This window comes from Poecilia mexicana, unplaced genomic scaffold, assembly GCF_051168715.1.
Source record: "Poecilia mexicana isolate PSO_F unplaced genomic scaffold, ASM5116871v1 scaffold_15, whole genome shotgun sequence".
Classification (NCBI taxonomy): Eukaryota; Metazoa; Chordata; class Actinopteri; order Cyprinodontiformes; family Poeciliidae; genus Poecilia; species Poecilia mexicana.
In genome coordinates this window covers 21,406,637-21,430,389 of record NW_028263384.1, presented here as the reverse complement: position 1 = coordinate 21,430,389, position 23,753 = coordinate 21,406,637, and the positions used below count along the sequence as shown (strand labels likewise).

At 42.0% G+C, this 23,753-nt stretch overlaps 2 protein-coding genes across 2 annotated transcripts; both read right to left on the bottom strand.

Annotated features, from left to right (window-relative positions):
* Window positions 1-2,970: 2,970 nt before the first annotated feature.
* LOC148155341 (uncharacterized) lies at window positions 2,971-8,957 on the bottom strand. Its single transcript, XM_088013079.1, has 4 exons — window positions 8,552-8,957; window positions 4,756-4,833; window positions 4,461-4,553; window positions 2,971-4,305 (listed from the first exon to the last, which is right to left on the bottom strand). Exons 1-4 carry the CDS (start codon window positions 8,598-8,600, stop codon window positions 4,220-4,222), a joined length of 306 nt encoding a protein of 101 aa, XP_087869205.1. The 5' UTR covers window positions 8,601-8,957; the 3' UTR covers window positions 2,971-4,219.
* A 4,599-nt stretch (window positions 8,958-13,556) lies between these two features.
* cyp26c1 (cytochrome P450, family 26, subfamily C, polypeptide 1) lies at window positions 13,557-21,356 on the bottom strand. Its single transcript, XM_015012055.2, has 7 exons — window positions 21,173-21,356; window positions 20,370-20,679; window positions 18,474-18,698; window positions 17,721-17,996; window positions 17,486-17,644; window positions 17,013-17,399; window positions 13,557-14,841 (listed from the first exon to the last, which is right to left on the bottom strand). The coding sequence occupies exons 2-7, from the start codon at window positions 20,574-20,576 to the stop codon at window positions 14,497-14,499; spliced, it is 1,599 nt and encodes a 532-aa protein (XP_014867541.2). The 5' UTR covers window positions 20,577-20,679; window positions 21,173-21,356; the 3' UTR covers window positions 13,557-14,496.
* Window positions 21,357-23,753: the final 2,397 nt, after the last annotated feature.

The window sequence follows — 23,753 nt, the reverse complement described above, 5'->3', positions numbered from 1 at the left end:
AAGGAACGTGCAACTGGGCAGGTTAATATAAAAATAAAAAAAATGTGCAACTTACTAATTATTTCCATTGAAATTAGTAGAAGTTTACTGGAAAGTAACCAGTAAATGCCTGGAAAGTTAAATTACCAGAACTCGGTATGTTCCAGAAATGCTATGGAAAGCAACTGGTTAATCCTGTACGTACTGAGTTTCAGGTTCTGAAAAGTGCGGCTGTGTTGTGTGTTGGTACCAGGGTTCTTCAGCAGTGTTGACATGAGGAGGAATCGGGTCACAGATCCAGGATGATATTCAGGAGTAATTTGATAATTTTGCCATTAGATGTTTTAGTTTGATTTTGCTTTGAGACTTTTTGAACTTTTTCTTTTTTTAACCTTTTCCCTTCATTTTAGACGTTCAGTTTTCTGCCTCTTAGTTTATGTGAAATTAGGTTTCAAGTTTGGATTCTTTTCCTCCTTTCGGTTCCTCTTCTGCGTTGACTCATTTCTTTTCTGCCCTGGTTCACCGGGGGTTTTGCTAAAGATCAGCTGTTTTAATACGTGATGTGGGTCGAGTCCTGCATCACTTTGTGGTTTTAAGTCTCCTTCCTGTTCTCACATTCTTCCAATTTGTCTGATCGTTCTGCTTATTAAACATCTTCTGTTCAGTTTTTGTAGAAATAAAAATTCACAATTGTTTTCCTCTATAAACTGCAAAACACAAAATCTTACCAAGTATTTTTGGTTTACTGTTTGGTGTAAATATCTTTGTACACTTGAAACAAGTCAAAACACACTGGCATTCACACATCCCAGCAGAATATGTTCTTCTAATTATTCAATGTATTGCATTGAGCCATTCATTTCTACTAAATATACACTAAATAAACACAGGGATTTATTTCATGTTTATTTCTCTTAATTTGAGCTGTCAGCTTCCTGAAATTCAGATTCTCAAACATTAAATGACACTAAGTTTTATAAGTTGCTTTATGAAGCAAAAAAATGTTTTATTATGGGACTTTTTCACACTAAATCCTAAAACTAAAGGTACAGAGAGAAGCATTAACCAGTAATAGAGCTGTATAAATAAACTACATAAAAAAACATAAATGAAGTAATAATACGAAATAATGAAAATTTAAAATGATCAGATGATAACATAGTTGAGTTTAAAATGCTATAGTAACATGACAGGAAGTAATGTTGATTATTAAAAGAGGTTTCTTTTTTGTTGTTGTATTTACCCAGAATTCTTCCAAAAGCAGGAAGCATAGTCCACTTCCTGTTTTTGGAGCGGGTTCTGGTCCGCTCGGTGTTCACATTCTAACCGCACCTTGGTCTGGATTAACCAAACTCACATGTTTTAGGTCTGCATCCATTTGATTCACCTCTCCAGTTGAACCGGACTTTCTAGGCAAACGGACTGGAGTTGAATTAAAGTGGACTGAACAGAGCCGGTGGGAACGCAGCCTTAGACTTGGACACTTGGACCTGGAAGCAGACTGAAGACTTGGTGGAGAGGAAAAATCTCAAAGAAACACTGGAGGAGATCATTGTTGGTCCGTTTGTGATTAAACGGACCATCACTGAACTGTTGTGGTTAAAAACATTGAGAAGGTGGATCTTTCTGCTTCAGCCACTTATTTGAAACATTCTTCATAAAATCTCCTGCGCTGGTACATTTCATCTGGACAGAACCTTCCTCTGACAGATCCACCAGTTCTCATCTCCACAGCTCACAGATTTCCACTGGTCTCCCTGGCAGAAACGGCACAGTTCAAGTCCTCAGCCAGTGACTGAACCCGGTGGCTGAACGCGGAGAACCAAGTTAGATCATGACTGAGAGGCAGTTCAGAGCTCAGGCTCATGTCTCACTGTGTGTTGGAGAACTCCCATCGACCCATTTCCATCCTCCGACTTCAGCTCTGAGACCAATCCAGTATCCACTGGTTCCAAAACCAGCTAAAGTGATTCTGTAGATGAAGTCCTGAAGACATGAAACAAACATGACTAAAACATTTAGCATTCATTCCAGTCTGATGGCCTCTGAAATGTATCAGAATAATGCTAAACGTCTTCATCTGCGCTTCCTGTCGGTCCGTTCTGTCCAGGATGTTAGGTTAGCAGGAAGCCTTCCACATGGTTAGGAAGATTTTCCACACAGTGTCTTTACAAACTAAAAGTCAAGTTAATCTTTTCTGTCGTTTCATCTATTGTTGTTCAAACCAAACTAGAATCTGTCCATGTTCCTCCTCACCTGCTCCTCCGGACTCTCTGTGATGCCCAGCTCTGCATCGTCTCGTCTGCAGCTTCCTGCCAGGTTTTCTGGTCCGAATCGTTCTGCTGCTGATCATGTAGCAGCTAGACTGGAAGTGGAGCCAGCCCTGCAGACAAGGTCCAATGTGCCTTCCTGAAAATGAAGAAATTAACCAATTAGCCTGATTTATCACCACACAACAGAAGAATGTCCTGGATGAAGATGAAGACATGCTACTGTACTTTTTCTGCTATGATGTGGCGTTTCGTTGTTGTGTTCAGGCTCTGGATTTCTCCAATCAGGCTGCAGTTTGCTGTCCGAAGCTGCTGGTTTTCAGCATCTAGATTGTGATTTTCTGTCCTAAGCTGCTGGTTTTCAGCATCTAGATTGTGATTTTCTGTCCTAAGCTGCTGGTTTTCAGCATCTAGATTGTGATTTTCTGTCCGAAGCTGCTGGTTTTCAGCATCTAGATTGTGATTTTCTGCCCTAAGCTGCTGGTTTTCAGCATCTAGATTGTGATTTTCTGTCCTAAGCTGCTGGTTTTCAGCATCTAGATTGTGATTTTCTGTCCTAAGCTGCTGGTTTTCAGCATCTAGATTGTGATTTTCTGTCCTAAGCTGCTGGTTTTCAGCATCTAGATTGTGATTTTCTGTCCTAAGCTGCTGGTTTTCAGCATCTAGATTGTGATTTTCTGTCCGAAGCTGCTGGTTTTCAGCATCTAGATTGTGATTTTCTGTCCGAAGCTGCTGGTTTTCAGCATCTAGATTGTGATTTTCTGCCCTAAGCTGCTGGTTTTCAGCATCTAGATTGTGATTTTCTGTCCGAAGCTGCTGGTTTTCAGCATCTAGATTGTGATTTTCTGTCCTAAGCTGCTGGTTTTCAGCATCTAGATTGTGATTTTCTGTCCGAAGCTGCTGGTTTTCAGCATCTAGATTGTGATTTTCTGTCCTAAGCTGCTGGTTTTCAGCATCTAGATTCTGATTTTCTCTCCTAAGCTGCTGGATTTTGCGTCTGAGCTGCTGGTCTGCAGTCAGCTGCTGGAAATCTGCCTGAAGTTGTTGATATTTAGCGGTTAGCATCTGGTTGCTCTGCCATAAGACCTCATTGTTTTCTTCTGAATATTTCAGCTTATCAGCGGTGACAGACGTATCTGGAATATAAAAACAGAACAACGAACATTAAAGGATAACAAAATGTTTTGAAACATTTACATCTAACCCAGCAGCAGGGGGTTATTTACATGTTCACTTCATTTTCTTAATATCTCCCTACAGGAAATTAAATCTGATAACTATAAAGCTCACTAACGAGGCTGTCCACAGTTAGCATTACAAGCTAATAGCTACTGATGAGCTAACAGCAGAGCTAATCTTTTAACAGTTTTAATAACTTTGAAAACATTAAATGTATGTCGCTTCTCCTGAATTTTTCCAGCTAAATTCTAAATTGTGAAAGTTAGCACTTAGCATTAGCTTCCATTAAATATTATGTTGATAACACATTAGCAAGGCTTGTTAACGCTGTAGGGTTGGTGCAACTAACTTTTTAATTAGCGGTACATAATTAAAAACTTATCCACTGTTATACTAGTTTTGTTAGTAATGAATTTCTTTGTACTTTATTTTTATTTTTATTACATTTTAAGGCAGGAATTAAAAAGTCTAAAAGTTTAAACTAAGGATAGTGTCAGTTTCTGGTTTTATGTTTTTTCCAGACTTAAAACGTAACATGATGCTTCAACCTGCAGCAACAAATGGCCAAATAACTGCAACCACTAAGTTATAAACTTGGTGAAAATGATCCTCCAGCAAAGTTTTTGTTTTAATTCATTTAAAATTTTAAAGTGCAGAAAATAACGTGGCTCCTGTTAAAATTTGAAGCACCGTTTTAAAAACAGAAACTCTAGAAGTTCTCAGTGAGAAGCAATAAATAATAACTTTCTTTTAATGTGAATAAACTGGATGGAGGTGATCTGTGTTGTTACTCAGTGGATGTGCAGAGCCACGATCAGGATCCCCCAACAGGCAGCGACTGGTGGCGCAGAGCAAACCACGGCTGGAATCTTCGTCTCTAAATAAAAACAGACGTTTAATTTAATTTAAAACGTAGGAAAATATTCTAAACCCAAAATAGTTTTGCAGACTTTCTTCTTCTTCTCTCTCTCTGGGTTTTAGTTTGAAGAAAATGCCAACATTATTATTAACGGACTGATTCAGAATCGTTACCCGTTTTCTTTTCTTCAGGCGGAGATGATGGCCAGTTTCTCCCAAACACCATTTCTGCATTCGCCTTTTCATCTTCCTGTTCTTCTATTTCATCTGAAACAAAATTGTTACAAAAAACATTAATTAATAAAAAAAACTGGATTTTATAGAAACACAGTGAAGTTTATCTTTTTGTTACAGTGCTAACTAAAGCCTAAATTAAAACAATTGGTTTGTCAGTCTGAGTCTCCTGCAGCACAGAGATCATCACCAACAGGCTGAAGGTCGTTGGAAGGTCAGGATGGCAGGATGCTACCTGTAAACACCAGGCCTGTCATCTTCAGCTCCGTGGTTCTGGTCCTCATGTTGCTCAGCGATTCGGGTCCAACTTCTGCTGTGAGTGTGAAGGAGAGCAGAGAGACGTTTTATGTAAATGTTTTGTGCTTCAGGTTGTTTTTATCTTCCTCTTCTGCTTTTGTAAGTGGAGGTGGCAACTGCAAGCTTCGCTTCTCAGAAAGAGCTGCTAACACGTTTTACATGTGACCAGGATGCTTCGGCTCCTTACACTTCACCACTGTGGACCACTTACAGATCATTCTAATAAAATCCCAAGATGATGACAGAATGCTTAAATGTTTGAGGCATATGAATACTTTTGCACTGTGAAATATTCTCAGCCGTTTGGGCCGAAGACCTGAAGAAACCTGATGACATTTCTGCATCTTTCCACTAACAGACGTCTTAACAAATAAAGTCCCCTCTCTTCATAATCACACATTTAGTACAGGTTCAGCAAATTTTGACTTTGTGGGATGTTTGAGGTCACAAAGTTCACGCATGTGTGAACTTACAAAGATCAACTCGTTTCCTCTCCGACGAAGATTCATATCATTCTAGTCTTCAGCTGTTTCTTGGAGAGGAAGTTACTTCTTTAGTCAGTTTACCAAGAAAGCATGTTAGAAACAACAGATGTTGACCAAAGCAGCCAGTAAACTTCCACTTCCAGCTGCTGTGCTTCTGAGTCAAACCAACCTGTTCCCCTCCTGGCATGTGGGGGCGCTGCACCAAGAACCACTGCAGGAAACTACAAAAAACCTCTGAAGAAGAAACTGAGTTCAATTTCCTCCTTCACCAAATGGAAACAGACATGGAGAGGTGTCAGATTTTAGCATTTGGAGGATTTTTCTGTTTGGTAAAAGTCAAAACCAGAAGCCATTCCTCCCGCTAGTGCGAGACTAGACTGTTTGTTTTGGTTGCATTTACCCAGAATGCCCTGCACTGTAGTCCATTTCCTGATTTCACTTCAACTGAACCCAAACCGAGGTTTGTAGGCAGACCAGAGTTTGTTTTTTACACATCCACACCTCGGCAAGCGAACCGGACTGTCTAGGCAAACGGACTGGAGTTGGTTTAAAGCTTTCTGAACTGACGGGGATGAACCTGGCAGGACTACGGCTCCTGAAGACTTGAGCTGGACTCTTACGCAGTGAGGAAATCTGCCAGTTATCCCCATGCCTGGTCCTTAGCGCCTCCTGTCCTTTGTTTTAGACACCTCCAGCACAGCGTGGCATCGACTGTGCAGCTGCCTATGATGACCCGTTCATAAAGGTCAGGCGTGTGGAATCAGACCAACTTAAAACAGGAGGAGAGGCTTCAGGACTTCTCCACTAAGCCAGGAGGCCTCATCTGTGAACCGCTGATGTGTTCAGTCTTTAGAATCATCTGTCATAGTTTTACTTTTACAGAAGCTTAAAGGGGAACCTGGTATGTAGATAAAAGGTTCAAGTCATAGAAACCAGTTAAATCCAGTCAGATGTTTTCTCTTTACTTCTGATTTGTGTGAAGGTTGTTTGCGTGACACAGCGGCTCGTTTTGCTTGTTCCACTTCAGGAGCTTCGCTTCATAATGAACCAAAGTCCCTGAGCTGTCAGTCAGCGTCACCCCACCCACACTGAGGTCCAATCAGGCTGAATAAGTGAAAGCACCTGTGTGCAGGGACCATGAGAGCACTCCAACCAGATTCATGTAGAGACAACTGAACACATGCATGCGGACGGCGCGGAAAGGCAACTGGAGCTGGTGAGAAGGGTTTCAACGTGCCGCCGGCTGGGTGTGGTGCCTCAACAGAGTTCATGAATTAACTGAACTCTTGAACTGTACTCTGGAATGTGGCAGGCAGAAAGTCAGCCAGACAAACGAAACAGGAACATTCATGCTCCCCTCGCCGTCTCAACTCTCCTCTCACACACATCTGCTCTGGCTGCTATTTTAAAGAGATCCTCCATGTCAGCGGTAAACTGAACTGAGCCCTTTCACATCAGAAACGGGACGAAAAGGTCAAAGTTCAGCATTTTCACTCTAATATATTGTCACAACTGCAAGATCCCAACCAGCTGCACTTCCTGGTTGTCTGTAAATAACATTTCTCATCAGTCCACAGACGGTAAAATACTGAAACAAAGATCCGTCAACTTCAGGTTCTTCACTGAAATTTAATCAACGTTTACAGCGAACGCTTTGACTGAATTACAGATTATTTTAAAACTTGTTTGTAGAACTAGTAGATGTCTTTAGCTGAATTTACAATTTACTGAAACTTGAGCTTTTCTTCCAGAAGACATCATAATCTACAGGTTATAGATCATGAAACCTACAGGTTACTTACCAGAACTTTACAAATGACATGAAATTTACAGATTATTTTCCCAGAATTCCCAGTTTAATGGAACTTGTATGTTTCCATAATTTCCAGGTGACATGAGCACAGTATTTAAGTTACTGTCCTGAAGCGTTTCAGTTTGCCTCCCTACATTTTCTGAACTTACAGATTACTTTCCAGAAGTTTACGAGTTACATTCCAGGTACGTTTTTTCATGTCTACTGAGTTTAAATAACTGAGCATTTCTTTGTCTTAACTTCAGGTCACATCTCCTCAGTCTACAGTCGCATTTCTGGAACTTAAAGGTTACTTACCAGAACTTTACACCTGATGTTCCTGTATGAGTGACATTCCAGACTAATTTTACTAATTACTTCACTGGAACCTCTGTGTTATTTCTCCATAACTCACAACTTGCAAATTACTGTCCTGAAACTGTCAGGCTCGTTTCCAGATGTTTCCAGAACTTACCAGGACTTTGTACATTACAGATAAATCTCTTTATACTTTTGATACTTCTGAAATTTCCAGGTTGCTTTCTTTGAAGAATTTACAGTTTTCTTTACCAGAACTTGAACATTACTTTCCTGAAACTTTCAGGTTCTGCATAAGTTTTACTTACTTTTCCAGAATATATCTGTTTCCTTCCAGATCTTAAGTTTTACATTCCTGGAGTTTAAATATGTTATCAGAGCTAATAAACTGCATTTTGGGAACTTTTAGAAACTATTGGTTATTTCTGAGGAATACTTTCATAGAACCTTATAAGTACATTTCGAAGACTTGAAAGTTCGTTTTAGTTTCCAGAACTCAGTATTTTCAGATTAACATTCTGTTCTTAATTTAGCATGTACTTCATGAAAAACACTATTAATTTTATTTTATGACAGTAAATTCAGAGAAAGAAGCTGACTTATAATTTTATATTTAATATTGGCAGATCAGAAACACGCTGACCAGTTTGTGTTTTGAGCTTAAGCAGAAGAAAACTAAACATTTAAAGTGACGGAGATAATAAGGTGTTTTTCTTATTTATTTTTTTACCAGTAATAAAAAGATGGATGCTATGCTTTGCTAACTGCGAGGATTGAGACTATACAGGACATTCCAGAGAGCCATAAAAACATTCCAGGAAGAGTTGGGATGCACCTTTCTTCCTCCACACCGTCTGACATCTTCACATTTCTCTCATCGCCTCCTCTCCCTCTTCCCACCTGGAAGGCTCTGCAGATCCGTCTTCTGCTCATGAAATTAGCCCGACTCTCTTCACCAGCATGCAGTCATTTCTAATCCCCTGCTGTAGATTAAGTGCAGCTTTTGTTTGGATTGTGGCTGAACCCTCCTGTTAACGGTTCCCAAAGCTTGTAGATGTAGAAGGAGGAATGCACATAAATATTATCTGATCTTTACCATTTACTGTGAATGCATTGATTAAGAACAGTAGCAACAACACCTGCATGTTGAGGTTTGGGTGATTTTCCCGGTGAGCAGCGGTTCCTCATTCCTCAGACACCTGCAGCTAGCTGTCGGGGCTAAACCACAACGCGGCTAAACGGCTAACGCTCGGCCTGGTTTGTGTGGAGAAACTCGTTGAACGCAGGAGAACGTTGACCGCAGGCAGGTCAAAGGTCACGGTCTGGTGAAGGATTTGAACTTGAAGTCTGTCCAGCTGAACTCTGAGCTGAACTCTAAACTCGTTTCCCTGAATCTGACCCTGTTTCTTCCTGTCCTGAGGAATCCTGCTCCAGGCTGACGGCTGGAATGTTGACATAACAGATGTCGTCTGACAAAGCCAGTAATTATGAGCTGTACGGCTGTGTGTCCGTACCCGCTCTTCCTCCTCCTCCTCTGCCTCCTCAGGCTGGTTTAGCAGCGCTGTTTCCTCGTACTTGTGGAGCAGCAGTCACTTCTACATTTCAAGGCCTTTCATTTAAAATCGCAGCTTTCCTAGAAACTGAAAACAAAACGCTAAACATTTGATCTTCATAAAAATGGAGGCAGAAAAAGTTTAGGTGAATTTTGCATTACATTATCCAACTACTTGTCTTAAAGAAAGAGCTTTCAGTCAGTCAGTCAGTCAGTCAGTCAGTCAGTCTACGATGATGTAAAGTTTACAGTACTTACCTTTTTTCTCTTATTGTTTGATTTTAAGCCGTTTTTTGAGTTTATCATAGAGTTTTGTTTAGGTGAAGCTGATGGTTTTACATGTCCTAATTGTTCAATGCTGAGTAATGCCTCAAGAAGATTCAACGCATGCTTTTATTTTGAAGGTCAATAACACATTTTCACATTTACTGTTTTATTTTTGTGTGTTTTTAAGCTGCAGTCCCTCTGTGGTCCGTTCCAATCCAGGGAAGTTTGGTTCGTTTAATAAAGTGTGAATTTGTAATGAAATCCTGATGTGGAACAAAAACAGTAAATTGGTCTGGGTTCGGTTGAAGTGAACTCTGGTTCAGTTTGAATGCATATGTGAACGCCAAGCGGACCAGAGACCACTCTAAAGGCAGGAAGCTGACTCCAGCGCAGGGCATTCTGGGTAAATTCAACCAAAACTTTCTCTCTCTGTTCATAAGGATGACCTACAGGATGAAAACAGTTGTTCTGAAAACATTTCTTGTTTCTCCAGGATGAGCTATTTTTATTTGCCGGTAAAGTGGAGGCGGGGGACGTTTATAGCAGCGCGAGGCTGGTCGGCCTCCTGGTGGCACTCCACAGCTGCCAGGGTTTATTTCAGTCCACTTAAAGTCTCACAATAGAAGCTGGCAACTTCCTGAAAGTGACTCAGCACATAAATGTCAGTGTGAACTTCCAAGGAACCACCAAGATTGCAGCGTTGTGGCTTCTCCTGGGAAGGCAGCAGCGATTAAAATAAACTGAAGGAAAACACACAATGGAGGTAAAATATCTGTGCGGCCCCGGGGAGCTGATGTTGGCCCCGGATCGCTCTATCCCCGGCACCATCTGACCCCGTTTCCCCCCTCATTTGGAAAATGGGTGTCGCTTATCGTAGCAGAAATGCCTTTGAACCAGAACGCAGAGACTCAGCGAATCCTGGGAGGACTTTTATAGCTCTGAGTGGCAGGAAAACCAGATCTGATTGGACGGATTAAAGCAGGTTTGATCTGAGGTCATCGAGGAATCTTTAGGAAAGAAACCAGAGAAACTCACCCAGAGAAACTAAACCAGAGAAACTCACCACAGGAGCTGCTGGGCATCTTCTCCATCACCATTAGTCATGTAGTCATTAGTAATGAAAAATGTTACAGAAGTTTTTTGCTCCAGGATGATCTGGTTTTTCAGTTGTTTCATAATTTAATTGATGTAATTTACAAAACTCTTTTTTTTTTTGTATCACACCAGTTTAACCAGCAGCAACGCGTCCATTCATATCCACTGGTTTCCTTGGACCAGGAGCCGCCGGATTCACCAGAACTCACAGCATCACAACATCCGTTAAAAGTCGTGTTGATCCATCCATCCTCTGTGAAATCAGAAACTCCAGTTTCCAAAAATGGAAAAATTTACGTCCAAGTTGAAAGTTTAAACCTGAGTAACTTAATGACCTGAGCTGCAAAAACCAACATCCTGGAATATTAAACTCAAAGAAACGACTAGTACACCGAGTCAGGTGTTTACACATTTACTCAGTTACTTACTTCAGTAACATTTTTAAAATTGTACTTTTAGTACTTTGTACTTGATTAATTTCATAATGAAGTACTTTGACTCTTAGTTGAGTAAAATTTCTATATTTTTTACCCACTGAATGAAAAACATTCAGTTGGTTTTAACCAAAACTTCACCAGACAAACACCTGCAGTTTCTGTTAAAGTTTTAAAAGTTTTTGATTGAAAAACTGATTTGGAAATATTTTATTTTGCCTGATTTTAGTTTTTGTTAAAATTTCCTCTAAATTTTATATTTTATTCCATCTGATGATGTAAATTTAAAATATTAAATGACTGATAATTTGATCAGTCACTCGGTACTTTTTACCAAATACTTTTTTTGTACCATTTTCCGGTTCCTCCTCTGCTGATGCGTCTCATCTGTGTGTTTTTCAGGTCTGTTAATGTTTCCGGACAGGTTTCGTCCCTCTCTGGTTCCCATGCACCCGTCCTCAGCTGACCAGTCACTGACCTGAGCAGCCAGTGACACTGCAGTGAACTCTGGGTAAAAAACATCGCCAAGTTCACAGCGGCTGAGTGTTCATCAGATAAAGACCTTGGCAGAGCTACGGGGCCCCGCAGAGGACATAAATAGGCCAGACTGTGTGTGTCCCATTAATTTTCTGCCACATAGCTTCAGACTATTCTCTGCTGGTCAATTAGGGCGGTCAGGTGGAGGCTGGAAACGCTCGGTGATCTTAACGAGACCCTCGGTCTTTAACCGGAGGAAACCCTCCACCTCCTCAGACCTCACTGTCAGGTAAACACAACACAGATTAATGTATTTCATTATAAAGTGAGGAAAATAAGAAGATTTCAAAATAAAAGACATTGCCAACCACGAGGAAATGATACTTTGGTCAGTTTTGTGTTAACATCTGTGTTAAAACATAGTATGCAACTTTTCTCTCTTTCCTGGGTGGTTATAATGTTTTGGCTGATGACTAAACATCTGGATTTATTTTCTGTTTTAAATAAATCCAGATCTTTGTTTTCCTTCAGGAAAGAGAACAACAGAGATTTTTACGTCATTTTTAAAGTGAAAGTCTTTGAGACTCCAGTTTGTTAAACAGTAAAAATGTTCAAAGTTAAGTTGCAGCATGATGAATGAGGCTTTATGTACAGAAAAGTACTGAGAGGAACAGGAAGTTTATTTTGACAGTTCCAGCAGGAAGTGTTGCAGCTATCTTAGCAGTGAGAGAAGGTCAAAGGTTAGCTACATTTAATTAGTTTCCTAAATGAGAAAAAGTCATTTAATTCAGTGTCAATTTGGAAAGACATTCATGTGGTCGTTATCATGAAGCTACAGCTGAAATGAACTCATGACTTTGTGAGTCGTCCATTTCCAATCTTTGACATGATTAGTTAAACGTAGATTTTTAAAATATTTGTCCAGAAAATGTTCATCTGTGAAAGAGTTTTATTTTCTGTTTACTTCAGGACTCTCACCAGCAGTTTGCTTGACGTCTATTGAAAGAATATTTACTTCTAATGAAACAAATGTAATGATAATATTTCCTCATATTTAAAATGAATTTATTTTCATCTTGTAAAGTTTCTGACCCGTTGTGGTAAAGTCGAGGTTCTGGCACAAAATGAGAAAGGAGTTTAACTGCATCATCATTTCCTCACATCATGTTGAAGGTTCCTGCTCTTCAGTCCAGCTGCTGCTTTGTTTCTTCTTCCCAAAGATTCATTTTCTTCCACATTTAGTCTGTTTTGCTCTCGCTGAATGAACTGATTCTGGGGAACCGAACTCATCTTGTGGATTTACGTGTCAGTTTCAGCCTGTGGGAAAAAATAAACTGGTTTCTTCTCAATAAGAGTTTACAATAACTTCAATAACTTGGCACCTTAAGACCATAATTACTGCATAATTGCGACTTAATTAGTTTTGTGGAACAGCTAATATCCAGCCTCTCTCAGCCTCTCTCTACTGCTGAGCAGGAACTGGAGCAGCGCCTGGGTGTGAGTAAAATCAGCCCCTCAGGTGACGGGAAGGGAGTTTCCAGAAGTTTTCAACTCCTGACAGGCACTTCCGAGGTGGCAACAGTCGGCGTTATGAAACCAGTTTAACTCCATCAAATTAGTAGAAATAGCTGCTGGGAACTCCTTGTTCCAGTGAGAATATTTAGAAACAGCTGCTCAGGAGATCAGCAGGCCCAGTTAATCTGAGCTGCCAGTAATAAGTTTTAGACGAGGAAATGAATGTTTAATGTCTGAGGCAGTGAACACGGAGCGTTTTTACATCATCACAGTAAATAAGGCCATTAAGAGACGCCACTGGCTTTTAGCTCTGTGTTTTCTGTGAGCAGCTTAACGAGAGGTTAGTATTTAGCGAAGGCCTTGAGAGATTCCTCCCATGTCTTGGTTTTGGTTGAATTTACCCAGAATGCCCTGCGTTTGGACCATTATCCGGTTCACTTGGTGTTCACATATGCATTCTAACCACCCCAGAATTCACTTCAACCAAACTGAGACTGAGGTTTGTAACACAGTTTGATTTTTTGGTCGCTCATACATCCACGTCTCCCTAAATGAACCGGACATTCTAGGCAAACGGACTGGATTAAAACGGACTAAACTGTTTTGGTGTGAATGCGCCCTTAAAGGAGACGCCAAGTCAATCAGAGTCATCTCTGCAGAGGCCTGGCAACAAGACATTTGTCTGATTCAGGTTTGATGAACAAGAGTTGCAACTATAAGTAACATGATAGACACAAACTGGACCTGACCGGGCCTGGTCTGGTCCAGTTGAGATTTGCTAACTTGAATAAAAACTCCCAGAACTTTGTTTGGTATCTTGTAATTTAAATCGACTGTACAGCAGCTACATCTGATACTCTCAGTGAACAACAGGGACACAGTATATACAGACTCCTTAGAGTGGAGAAAGTGCTATCTTCTTCCATAAATCTAACATTTCACAGCGCCGCTAGCATAGCAGGCTAACGGTCCTCCAATGATAACATCAGAACCAACAGACTGTAAATACAAAGATCCTAAAGGAGAAAACAGGTTTACGTTACAGGTTAGAGTCTCTACAGCAGATCAGGCCCATCTGCGTTTAAATACAGCTTATTCAGAACACTACTTCATTTAAAGCACACACAGAAACAGATCTATGAAACATTCATGTAAAAAAGAGGAGGACATTTTGAATGTACACGTTTTCTGAACTTGAGTTTCGTTCCCGACTCCGGCAGCAGCTTCCAGAGCTGAAGCGTCTCCTGAATCCAGAGAAAGTCTCTAGAAACTGTCCAGTTTTTCTGAACCGCTCAGGCTCTGGTGAGAACTGACTCCTGATCCTCCTGATCAACACCTTGCTCAAAGTACAGAAGAAGCAGAAGAAGAAAACTCACCCAAAACCAGAACTGAGCTAAACTCTGAGGTTAAATACTCTGAAGGTTCAGATGAACTGGTTCACAATGATGTAGAAGTTAGAGGAGCAGCAGATCTTTTGCTCTGATGGCTTATTTTGATATGAAATAACTTAAATCTCATTTACAGACAGTAAGAGGGAACAAGACGTAGAGATCTGTTCGTTTCTGTACAGCTCTGAACAGAAACTTTAGCTTATGTGCTTTCAGTCCAACGAAGCGTCTGCAGGATAAAGGCGACATAAATAAATTAAGATGCATTTGGAGATGATGCTGATGCTGAAGTGCTGCAGATGAGGCTGGTGAGGTTTGATCCTTTGCTCAGAGTTTGTAGTCTCAGTTCTGTTCCTCTACAGCTGGTTGCTGTAGGAGAATCGTACGTGCAACCCGTTCACCGGGTGCACGATCGGTACCGTTTGCATTTTGGGGAACTCCTCTGAAGCAAGGGTCCATGTGCACGTCCCGATCAGCTCCACGGCCAGAGTCTTCAGGATGATGTGCGCCAGCTCCTTCCCGACGCAGCTGCGCACGCCGCCGCCGAACGGAACGTAGCTGAACCGAGACGAGCGCCACTCGTCCCGCTCCGGGCCGAACCGCTCCGGATCGAACTGCTCCGGACTCTGGAAGACCGCCGCCGTCTCATGGGTGTCCCAGATGCTGTACATCACACTCCAGCCTTTAGGGATCTGGTAACCCTGTGGTGGAAACGGAACCAGCCGTTAAAACCAAGGAGAGGAAAACGGAGGCGAAACGTCTTCAGTCCGTGTTCTGGGAGGTTTGGACCTTTTGGGTCAAACTGAGGTGTGAAAGATAAACTTCTTCATTTATCAGGAAAATCAGGGCTGATCTTTAAGGGCTTGTGCAGATCTGAGGATGAAATGTGGATTTTAAACCAACAGATTTGATCTCATTATTGATGAAGGAAAATGAATTTTTTAATGAATCGTTTGTTCGTAGTTTGATTTGCTACATTTATTAACCATTATACAAACTTCAGCAGTTCATGATCTGTTAAATCAACCTGTTCAGGGACTGCAGGGGGAAGTTAGCATGTTTGTTGCTATAGGAACCACATCTCTACTTTTAAAAGGTTAATTAAATGTCACACATTAATGTAAACACAGCAATTTAAAAAAACAACAACCTTGTTTTTTGATCAAAAGTTTTGCCGTTAGGGTGACGTGATTTTTTTTGGCCGTATCAAAATTGGTTTATTTCCTGAAACGGTGACGGAAAAACTTTTTTAGTCAGGAGTCACATGATCAACAACCAGATGTTACCACTGGCAGAAACCACGAAGAAGACAGGAAGTAGTTTATGATGCAGCATGTTAATGACTCACCATGCAAACAAACTTGTTCACATGACATTTTAATTGTTTTGTATTTAATGGAAGCGCCATGTTTGTGAAACTTTTTTTTTTTTTTTTTTTACATTAATGGAATCCTGACAGTTTTTCACACGTTTGTAAAGGAAACGCAGCCAGAGAGAGAAGACCAGAGGTTTAGTGAAATAATGTGAACCAGTCAGAACTTCTGGTGACCCAGAGGTAAATCTGACTGGGTCTGAAGTTCTTTATGGTGAAGATTCAACCATCTATTCCAGTTTGGAGATAAATTCAAAGCTAAGAACATAACGAGAATTTGACTTAAAAGTAGAAAAGATTTTTTTTCATGTGAAATGTGATAAGAAGTGGATTGTTCTCAGTCTGTCACACAGGGCTGCATTCAAATAACAATAATAATATGCTTTGCTGCTTCCATTGAAGGTTTAGTTTCATTTGGTTTCTATAATTATCTCACACTGAACAACAGAATGAACCTTTATTATCCTCTCTAACCAGAGCCGCGCCTTCAGATCGGAGATTTCTCAGTAAAAGTTCAGCAGCTCAGCCTCTTGTTACTGCAGGAAAAGGTGCAGAAATGACAATTATCCTTTTGGCAATGGGGGCAGAAAATTGGGGGCATGTTGAGGTCAAGGAGAGGGGATGTAAGGACTGAGGAGGACTCTAGTCTGAACTCTAATCCAGCATGAAAAACTCAGCAGGTGGAGCAACAAAAGGCAAGATTTGGTCTAGAGCAAGGATTTCTATGAGGGCTCGCTTCAAGAGGATGAAAGGAAAGTTAACTGATTGGTGGGAAAAATTAGACTAAGGCAGATTTATTCTTCACATCTGAATAAAATTATAATGCAACCAAAATAAAGAAGCAGATTTATATGAGAGAAGTTAATTTCATTTTTTTTTATCTAATTGTACAATTAAGTAGAAAAATTGGATCGCAAAGCTTTAGCTACCCAAAATGTTTGCATTGGAAAACAATGGCGATTAAAAAAGACAATTGTGGAAAAATAAAAATTTAACTAATTTAAATGGGGAATTATTTTGTCTTCATTTTTGTCTCTAACTGGAAGTGACTGCAGGTCAGAGGAATCAGAGCTTCATGGATGTGGGTGAAATGAAGCCTTCCATTAGTGCAGAAGCTTCGGTTTCAAAACGAGTAACAATGATCCAGAAATCACCTCTGAGATCAGCTCTGCAGTAAACGGATCGGTTCTGCAAAGACAGATTCTTGATGTTTGAGTCAGAGGGAAAAGGAAGGTCCAGGGTAGTTTTTGCCTTCCTCATGTCTTTGTTTTCCTCCTGAACCTTCCTGGTATCTTTTTAATGATCTCAGTCAGCAGCTCTCACTTCCTGAAAGTCTTTCATCAAATCTTCTTTGGACTTTGTCTGTTTTGAAGCTTAATGGACTTTAAACTGAGTGTTTTTCTTGCTAACTGTTGGTACTAAATGGTTCCTGAGAGAAGAATCTGGAGATCCCTCCTCTGACTGGTGTTGGGTTTAGATGTGCTTCCAGCTCTGACTTACGTCTAGTTCGAAGGTCTTCAGGGCGGTCCGGTATCCGCCGGAGACCGGCGGCAGGAAGCGCAGCACCTCCTTCACCACACAGTCGATGTAGCGGAGCTGGCTGAGCTTCTCCAGACTCAGGTACGGGACGTGAGGCCGAGGAGAGCCGCCGTCCGGCCCACCGCTCAGCAGGCGGGTCGTCTCCGTCTCTGCGGCCTCCGGCTCGTTCTCCAGCTCAGCGCCGGCCGGGTCGCAGCTCCGCTCCGGCTGACAGCCCAGACCCTCGGCCTCCATCTCCTCTCTGGCCTTGTCCACCACGGCCGGGTGGCGCAGCAGCTGCAGCACCAGAGAGGTGGAGGCGCTGGCTGTGGTGGAGTGGGCAGCGAAGATCAGCTCCACGGCCGTTTCCTGGGAGGATGAATTTGGAGTTTAAATCATCTGACTTTGCTCATCATGACAGGAATCATCTCTTATCTCTCAGGTCTTCCTGGTACCTTCAGCTCCTGGATGCTGAGCTCCTGGCCTTGCTCCTTGGCACCGGACAGCATGAGGTCGAAGGCGTCCTGGTAGTCGTCGTCCAGCTGCTGCCGCTCCATCTTCTCCTTGATGATTTTCGCCATGTTGGCGTGGAGGATTTCTCTGGCCTTGATGCCCTGCAGAGAAGTCCGTCAGAACCCGCCCAGTTCCCAGGAACGTTGGGGTCCAGGAACGAAGGATGAGGTTCGGTACCTTGCGCAGGCCGCTGAACGGCGTGTCGATGGGGAGCGAGAACAGGTTGTTCATGAGCTGCTCGAAGGTCTTGGCCAGGTAGACGATCCGCTCCTCCTCCATCTGCAGGCCCAGCAGAACCCGCACGGCGATGCGGAACGTCAGCGACTTGGCGGCGCCGTACACGTCGATGGACTCGGGCTCAGAGACCCACTTGGCGATCTCCGCCTTGATGACGTCCTGCAGCTGCGGCAGGTAGGACTCCAGCGCCCCCCGGCTGAACACCTTGGCCAGGATCTAAAGCCAGACAGGGGTCAAAGTTCAGCTGGATACTTTGTAATGTGTTTGTGTTGTTTGTCTTATTTTTCAGATTTTAGTAGGACTGGGCAATTTGGCCAATAAACAAATCGCAATATAATCAATATCAATAATTATCGATTAGTTTTTTGTTTAAATATCTAAAATATTAACAAACTGATGTTGTGACATTTCCTGTTTTATCCAAAGTTTTCACTTCACGTCGTTTTTTCAGCTTTTAAGCAAAATGTTGAAACCTTAAACTGCTGCTGCATAAGTTAATAAGCAGCTTGTTGCTAGGTAACCGAAGACTGAGGGAGTCAGTTGATGTCACCAACCTAGCTTAGCTGGCTATGAGAGGTTTAGCGACTAGTCTTAGTCCCCCAGAATGCAGTGCGGTTCAGTGAAATGATTGAATATTCTATCCTCTCTAGCCCCTCGGCCCCCCGTAGGTCCGGCCCTGCGCCGACGCCTCACCTTCCTCTTCCTCCGGTGGATGTCTCCCACAGAGTTGACGAGTGTGTTTGGCCCCAGGATGATGCGCGTGCTCTGGGGCCACTGGGTGCACACCAGGTTGTGCTCCCCCAGCAGGATCTTGCGGATGTTTTCGGCGCCCGTCACCCGGATGAGGGGCTTCCCCAGCAGGTGGGTCTTAAACACGTTGCCATGGCGTTCCCGCCGCGAGATGTGGAAGTTGGAGCCCTGCAGTGGGAACCAGGACAAGGGGAGATTGGGAAAAATATTTCAGAAAACTAAAAAAGAATTGATCTTGTTTGTGTTTGGACTTTTAGCTTCAGTTATTTTTCCATTTTGTTTAGTTATTGCCATTGTTTGTGTTTTGGGTTTGTCAGAGTAAACGGCTCAGGTTTCTCCTCCTCCCTTCTTTTTGTTTCTCTTTTCCCTCAGCTGACCATTGGCTCCCCATCCCAGCTGTTTTTACTTCCTCGGTTGCCTCTGGCTGCTCCCCTCCAGCTGCAGAAATATAAATCTTACTGAGTGTTTTTGTTTAGTTTATTGTCTCTTATAAATTATAAATATTCTAACTTACAAGTATTTTTTCAGCAAGAAAAATCTTGTTATAAGTAAAATAATCTGTCAGTGGAACTAGAACTTTTTAATCAATATTAATAAATTATTGGCATAAAACAAACTTCTATTTTTTGCTGAAAAGTCACTGAAATACTTGAACTAGAAACTACTACAAAGGTATTTGCAGTATTTAGTGTTTTTGCAGAGATTAGCTCTTCTTTCTCCCTCAGTGTTTCAGCTCCTCTCTCTCTTCCTCTCCTTGCCAGATCCTTCTCTCTGCTCCTCTGGACTCTTCAGCTCACAGGTTTTCTGCTGATTTTTAATGAAACTGTTCTGGTTTCAGAGGTTCTGTTGCACCTCTGAATAGGCCCACAGCCTCACAGATCCTCCACCGTGCTCAGCCATGACTGCATCACTTATTTCAAACCCTAAAATAGCCCATCTGACCAGGGACCATGTTCTGTTTAACCAGCTCCACATGTTTACATTTGAGACAGTAGGAAGGAAAATGATTTTTCCTGACATGTTTTCTAACCAGCTGGTTGCCATGGAGACCTGGTGACCCCAGAATGTCTGTTTTCTCCTCAGAGGTTTTCTTTATTCACTTTTTCCTTCCAGCCTCTTTGATCTCAGGTCCAGATCTTTAATTATTGCTCTGACTGGTTGGAAAGTCTTGCATTGTAATTTTTATTTTCAGACTTTTTGAAGTATTTTTTGTTTGAAGGCTAAGAATAAATAAATCATGGATGTCATATTTATTCTCCAGGGAAACAGAAAGTTAAATGTTCCCAGATTCTCACATCAAACTTTAACGCATAAATTAAATTAAATAATTGATAGATGTATTTATTTATTTTTTTAATTATCTTTGTTTTTACTGCTGGATTAATGCATTAAATAAAAGACTGGATTTTCCAGGTCTTCTCCTCAGACTCTGGATCATCCAGTTCATTGGTATTAAAGTGAGAAAAGAAGCAAAGTGACAGAAAAACAAGTGAAACCTGTCAGCGCTTTGCTTTGATGCGAGCTGGAAATTCAGGAGAAACTTAATGAAGGGAGAAAAAACTGGAAATGTGAGAGTGACGCGTAAAGTGAGACTGGGTCGGTTTCGTTTTCTGCGCAGGATGGAGGGATGGAGAGAGGAAAGAGAGGAGAACCGAACTGAACCGAAAACTTCCAGTTCTTGCTGCCCAGAGACAGAAGTCAAGTCCGCACATGTTTCTGACTGAACCTGGACAAGAAGCTGCCGCTCTGGAAGCTTCCAGCGGCTCTAATGATGTTTAAATAAAGGCTGAAGTTTGACGCCTGGTTCTGGGCTCAGTGGGAGCTGAAGGAGTTTCTGACCTGGAAGAGCCAGTGGAAGGTCTCCCCGACCAGCGGCCAGCCCATGGAGCCCCGCGGCAGCGGCAGGCTGCTGTCCGGGTCCCGGGTCAGGCTCCAGCGGAGGCTCCACAGCTGCCGGGTCAGAGCCAGCAGCAGCAGCGCCGACAGCACCGAGGTGAGCGCGGTGGCCAGGGCCGACAGGACCCCGAACTGGGCCAGGGGGAACATCTCCTCCGAGCGGGTCCACTTCCCAGCATCCACCTGCGGCAGCGCGGAGAGACGGAGTCCGGCGGCGGCTCGGAGCGGCTTTATGTCCGCAGTGAGACTGAAGCTGGAAGGAAACAGAGTCACATCAGCTTGGAGCGAAATTTAATGAGAAAAAAATAAAAACGAAAGAAAAAATTCATTTAAACTCTGGCTGAACTCAAGCTGCACATGCTGAATGTTTCCCGCTCAGCCGGACAGGAGAGGAAATCATGAAGAGAAAAACGTCATTAAATCAATCAGGTTGGATTTCCTGCAGGTTTCATTACAGAGGAATCTTTCTGATAAAAACACCCACCAGTGACGGGTCGACCCTCCATCAGGAGCTGTCAGCTATTCCAAACACTTTTACGGTCTGCCTGCGCCGGCTTGTCCGTGACGCTGCGCGCCTTTATGGGTACAGTTTGGGGGCTCAGCCGCCCCCACCCGCGGGCCCGGGCGGACCCAATAAATCCGCTTTAAAAGCTGCAACTGCTGCTGGCTCTGAGCCACCTCAGAAAAGCTCCTATTAAGTCCTAAAGAGTTCTGGCTGGTGTCGGGTTCTGATCCAAAGAGCTTACCTCCAACACGAGTCTCCTCTGCAGACCCAGATCCTCCTCTGATCCTCCTCAGATCCTCTGGTTCTCCTCTGGTTCTCCTGCTGCGGCTCCAGCCTGGAGGTTCCTGCAGCCGCGGCGCTGCAGCGGCTTTATAGGCGCAGCGTCGCGGCGCAGCGGTCCACCTTCAGCTGCTGACGTTGCTAGGAATGTTAAACAGGCTGTTCATTCAGAGAGAGAGAGAGAGAGAGGAGGGAAACCAGGAGCAGATCAGCAGCGTGTGTGTGCGTGTGCGTCAGAGCGAGGCTCAGGTAACCAATCAGCGCAGATCCGCTCTCAGTCCGGCGCAGACTTGGTGCTGCGGTTTCAGTTCGGCGCAACGCTGCGGACTGCGCCTTTAACTCCTTGCGCAAAATGTGCTGAACCCTAAAATAATTTCTTCCTTTCTGAGTATAAATTCATTTATTTTATAATTTTATAAAATCGAACATTCTAATTCAGCTCGGCTCATCTGGATCTTTTTTATCCAAAGTTCTGCGTAAAAATCACCGCACACTGTTCTTTTCTACGTCAAACTGTCGATCTCCACATTATGGTAATAATTAAAATAATAATGGTAATTATAATAATAATTATTACTACAGAGTCTCTGATATTAAATTCCTTTGCAGCTGATGAAACCAGATCCGCTCCGGTTCCGCTGCTGCCGATTCAAATTATTTTTAATTAGTTATTAAAATATTTTCACAGTAAATGTAAGATTTAATTCAGATTTTCATTCGTTTCCATTTCGTTTAAATTATGAAATCCCGGCATGCAGCGCGGCATGAAATAAAAAATATACATATATATTTATTATTATTACATATATTTTAGTTTGTTTTTCCTGTCCGTCCTGCTTGAAGTCGGTAAAAAACATGTTGAATTGAATTTTCCTCTCTGATCCGCAGCCTGCTGCATGCGGGGAATCCCCGCAAAATCCAACATCTCAGGTTTCATCCAAAAGTTTCACATCAGCTTTTAACATGGAGCTGAATGTGGATCCATATTCCCCCCGCAGTTATCTTATTATATGTAATTATTTATTTTAATTATTTGGATTTTTGAGGATCTGCAACACGACCGGAACTGAAACGGTTTCAGATTTTAGGATTTCAGTTTGACATAAAAAACCAAGAGATGGTGTTATTATTACATATTGATTTATTTTATACATATTCATATGAACAACATGTTTCTTTTTTATATATTTTTACCTAATTTATTAATTAAATCAAAGTGAGTCAAAGCTTCGTTTAATTCTTTTGTATTTTATTTAACCCACATAATCAACATATCATTTTTAAATTGCTTAAATAATCTCTTTATATTTTTATCTGTTTATTTTCTATTTTCACCATTTATTTTTTATTCGTTTGAGAAACATTTTTGAAATGATCCGTTTTCTTAATTTTTCCTTCTGTCCTGGAAAATAAATATTAATTTCTTAGAAACTCGTTAAAATCATTTTAGTAATGGCGGTTTTCATCCCACCATAAATAAAAATGTTGGATATTTAATTTTTTTAATTATCAGGATTTTCCTGTACACACTTTGCTCTAAACCTGAAACCTTCAGCTGCTCCGCTTGGAAATTATTTATAAAATGAAAATAAAATTCATCTCATTTATTCACGTCACGTTTAGAGAAAAAACTTGGTTGTGTTTTTGTGCCCATCAGGTTCAGAGTGGAGCCTCGGCCTCATGTTTTCCCTCCAGTTCATCCATTCATCGCTGCCCCTCCCCCTGCTCCTCTTCCTCAGTGCTCAGCCTTCATCAGCCGCTGGGATCATCATCATCAGCAGCAGGGAGACTTTTTAAGGAATCATCTTCATGATTCAGGTGATTCAGACTCTGATGCTGCTGATGCATCAGCTGCTCTGATCAAACCAAACACATCGACTCATTTCATGGAGGAAATCCTAAAACATCGGCTGGTTTTAGGAATTATAAACATTTTATCAACCTGTGACTCTGAAACTCATCCATCCATCAGTGGGTTATTTATTATTACATGAATGTTGAACCAGGCTGTCAGCAGAAGCATCGGTTCCTGGTCAGACTTTTTAACACTTTAATGCTTCATTGGAAGTTTTGTTTCTGTTTTCCCAGACGGATTTTCCATCCCAGGGAATCTCATCAACAGATCCAGGTTCTGATCTTCACTTGGATCTCGAGGTTTTTCCAGAAGATCAGTCGCTCCACAGTTTTGCCTCTAAGGTAAGAAGAAGCAGATCCAGAGCTTCACATCCAGTCTGGTTCTCCAAACCGAAGGGAACGCTCAAACTCCTTCAGTCAGACTGACCCGAAAAAACAAACCTGCTGATTCAGCTGAGTTTGTTTATAAACAGAAAAAAATGAACTCATTTTCTCAGTTCAGATGGAGAAACCAGCTGGTTGCATCGAGTCTCCAGCTGTTTCTGCTCCTGAAGAAGCACATGGCGACAGTGGAGAGGAACCGCTGGAAATGAACAAGATCCAACGTGAGTTCTGCCTCTGACAGGAAGTCAATGATCCGAAGCTAAAAGCTACTTTTATTTTATGCTTTTTTACCCTTTTTACGAACC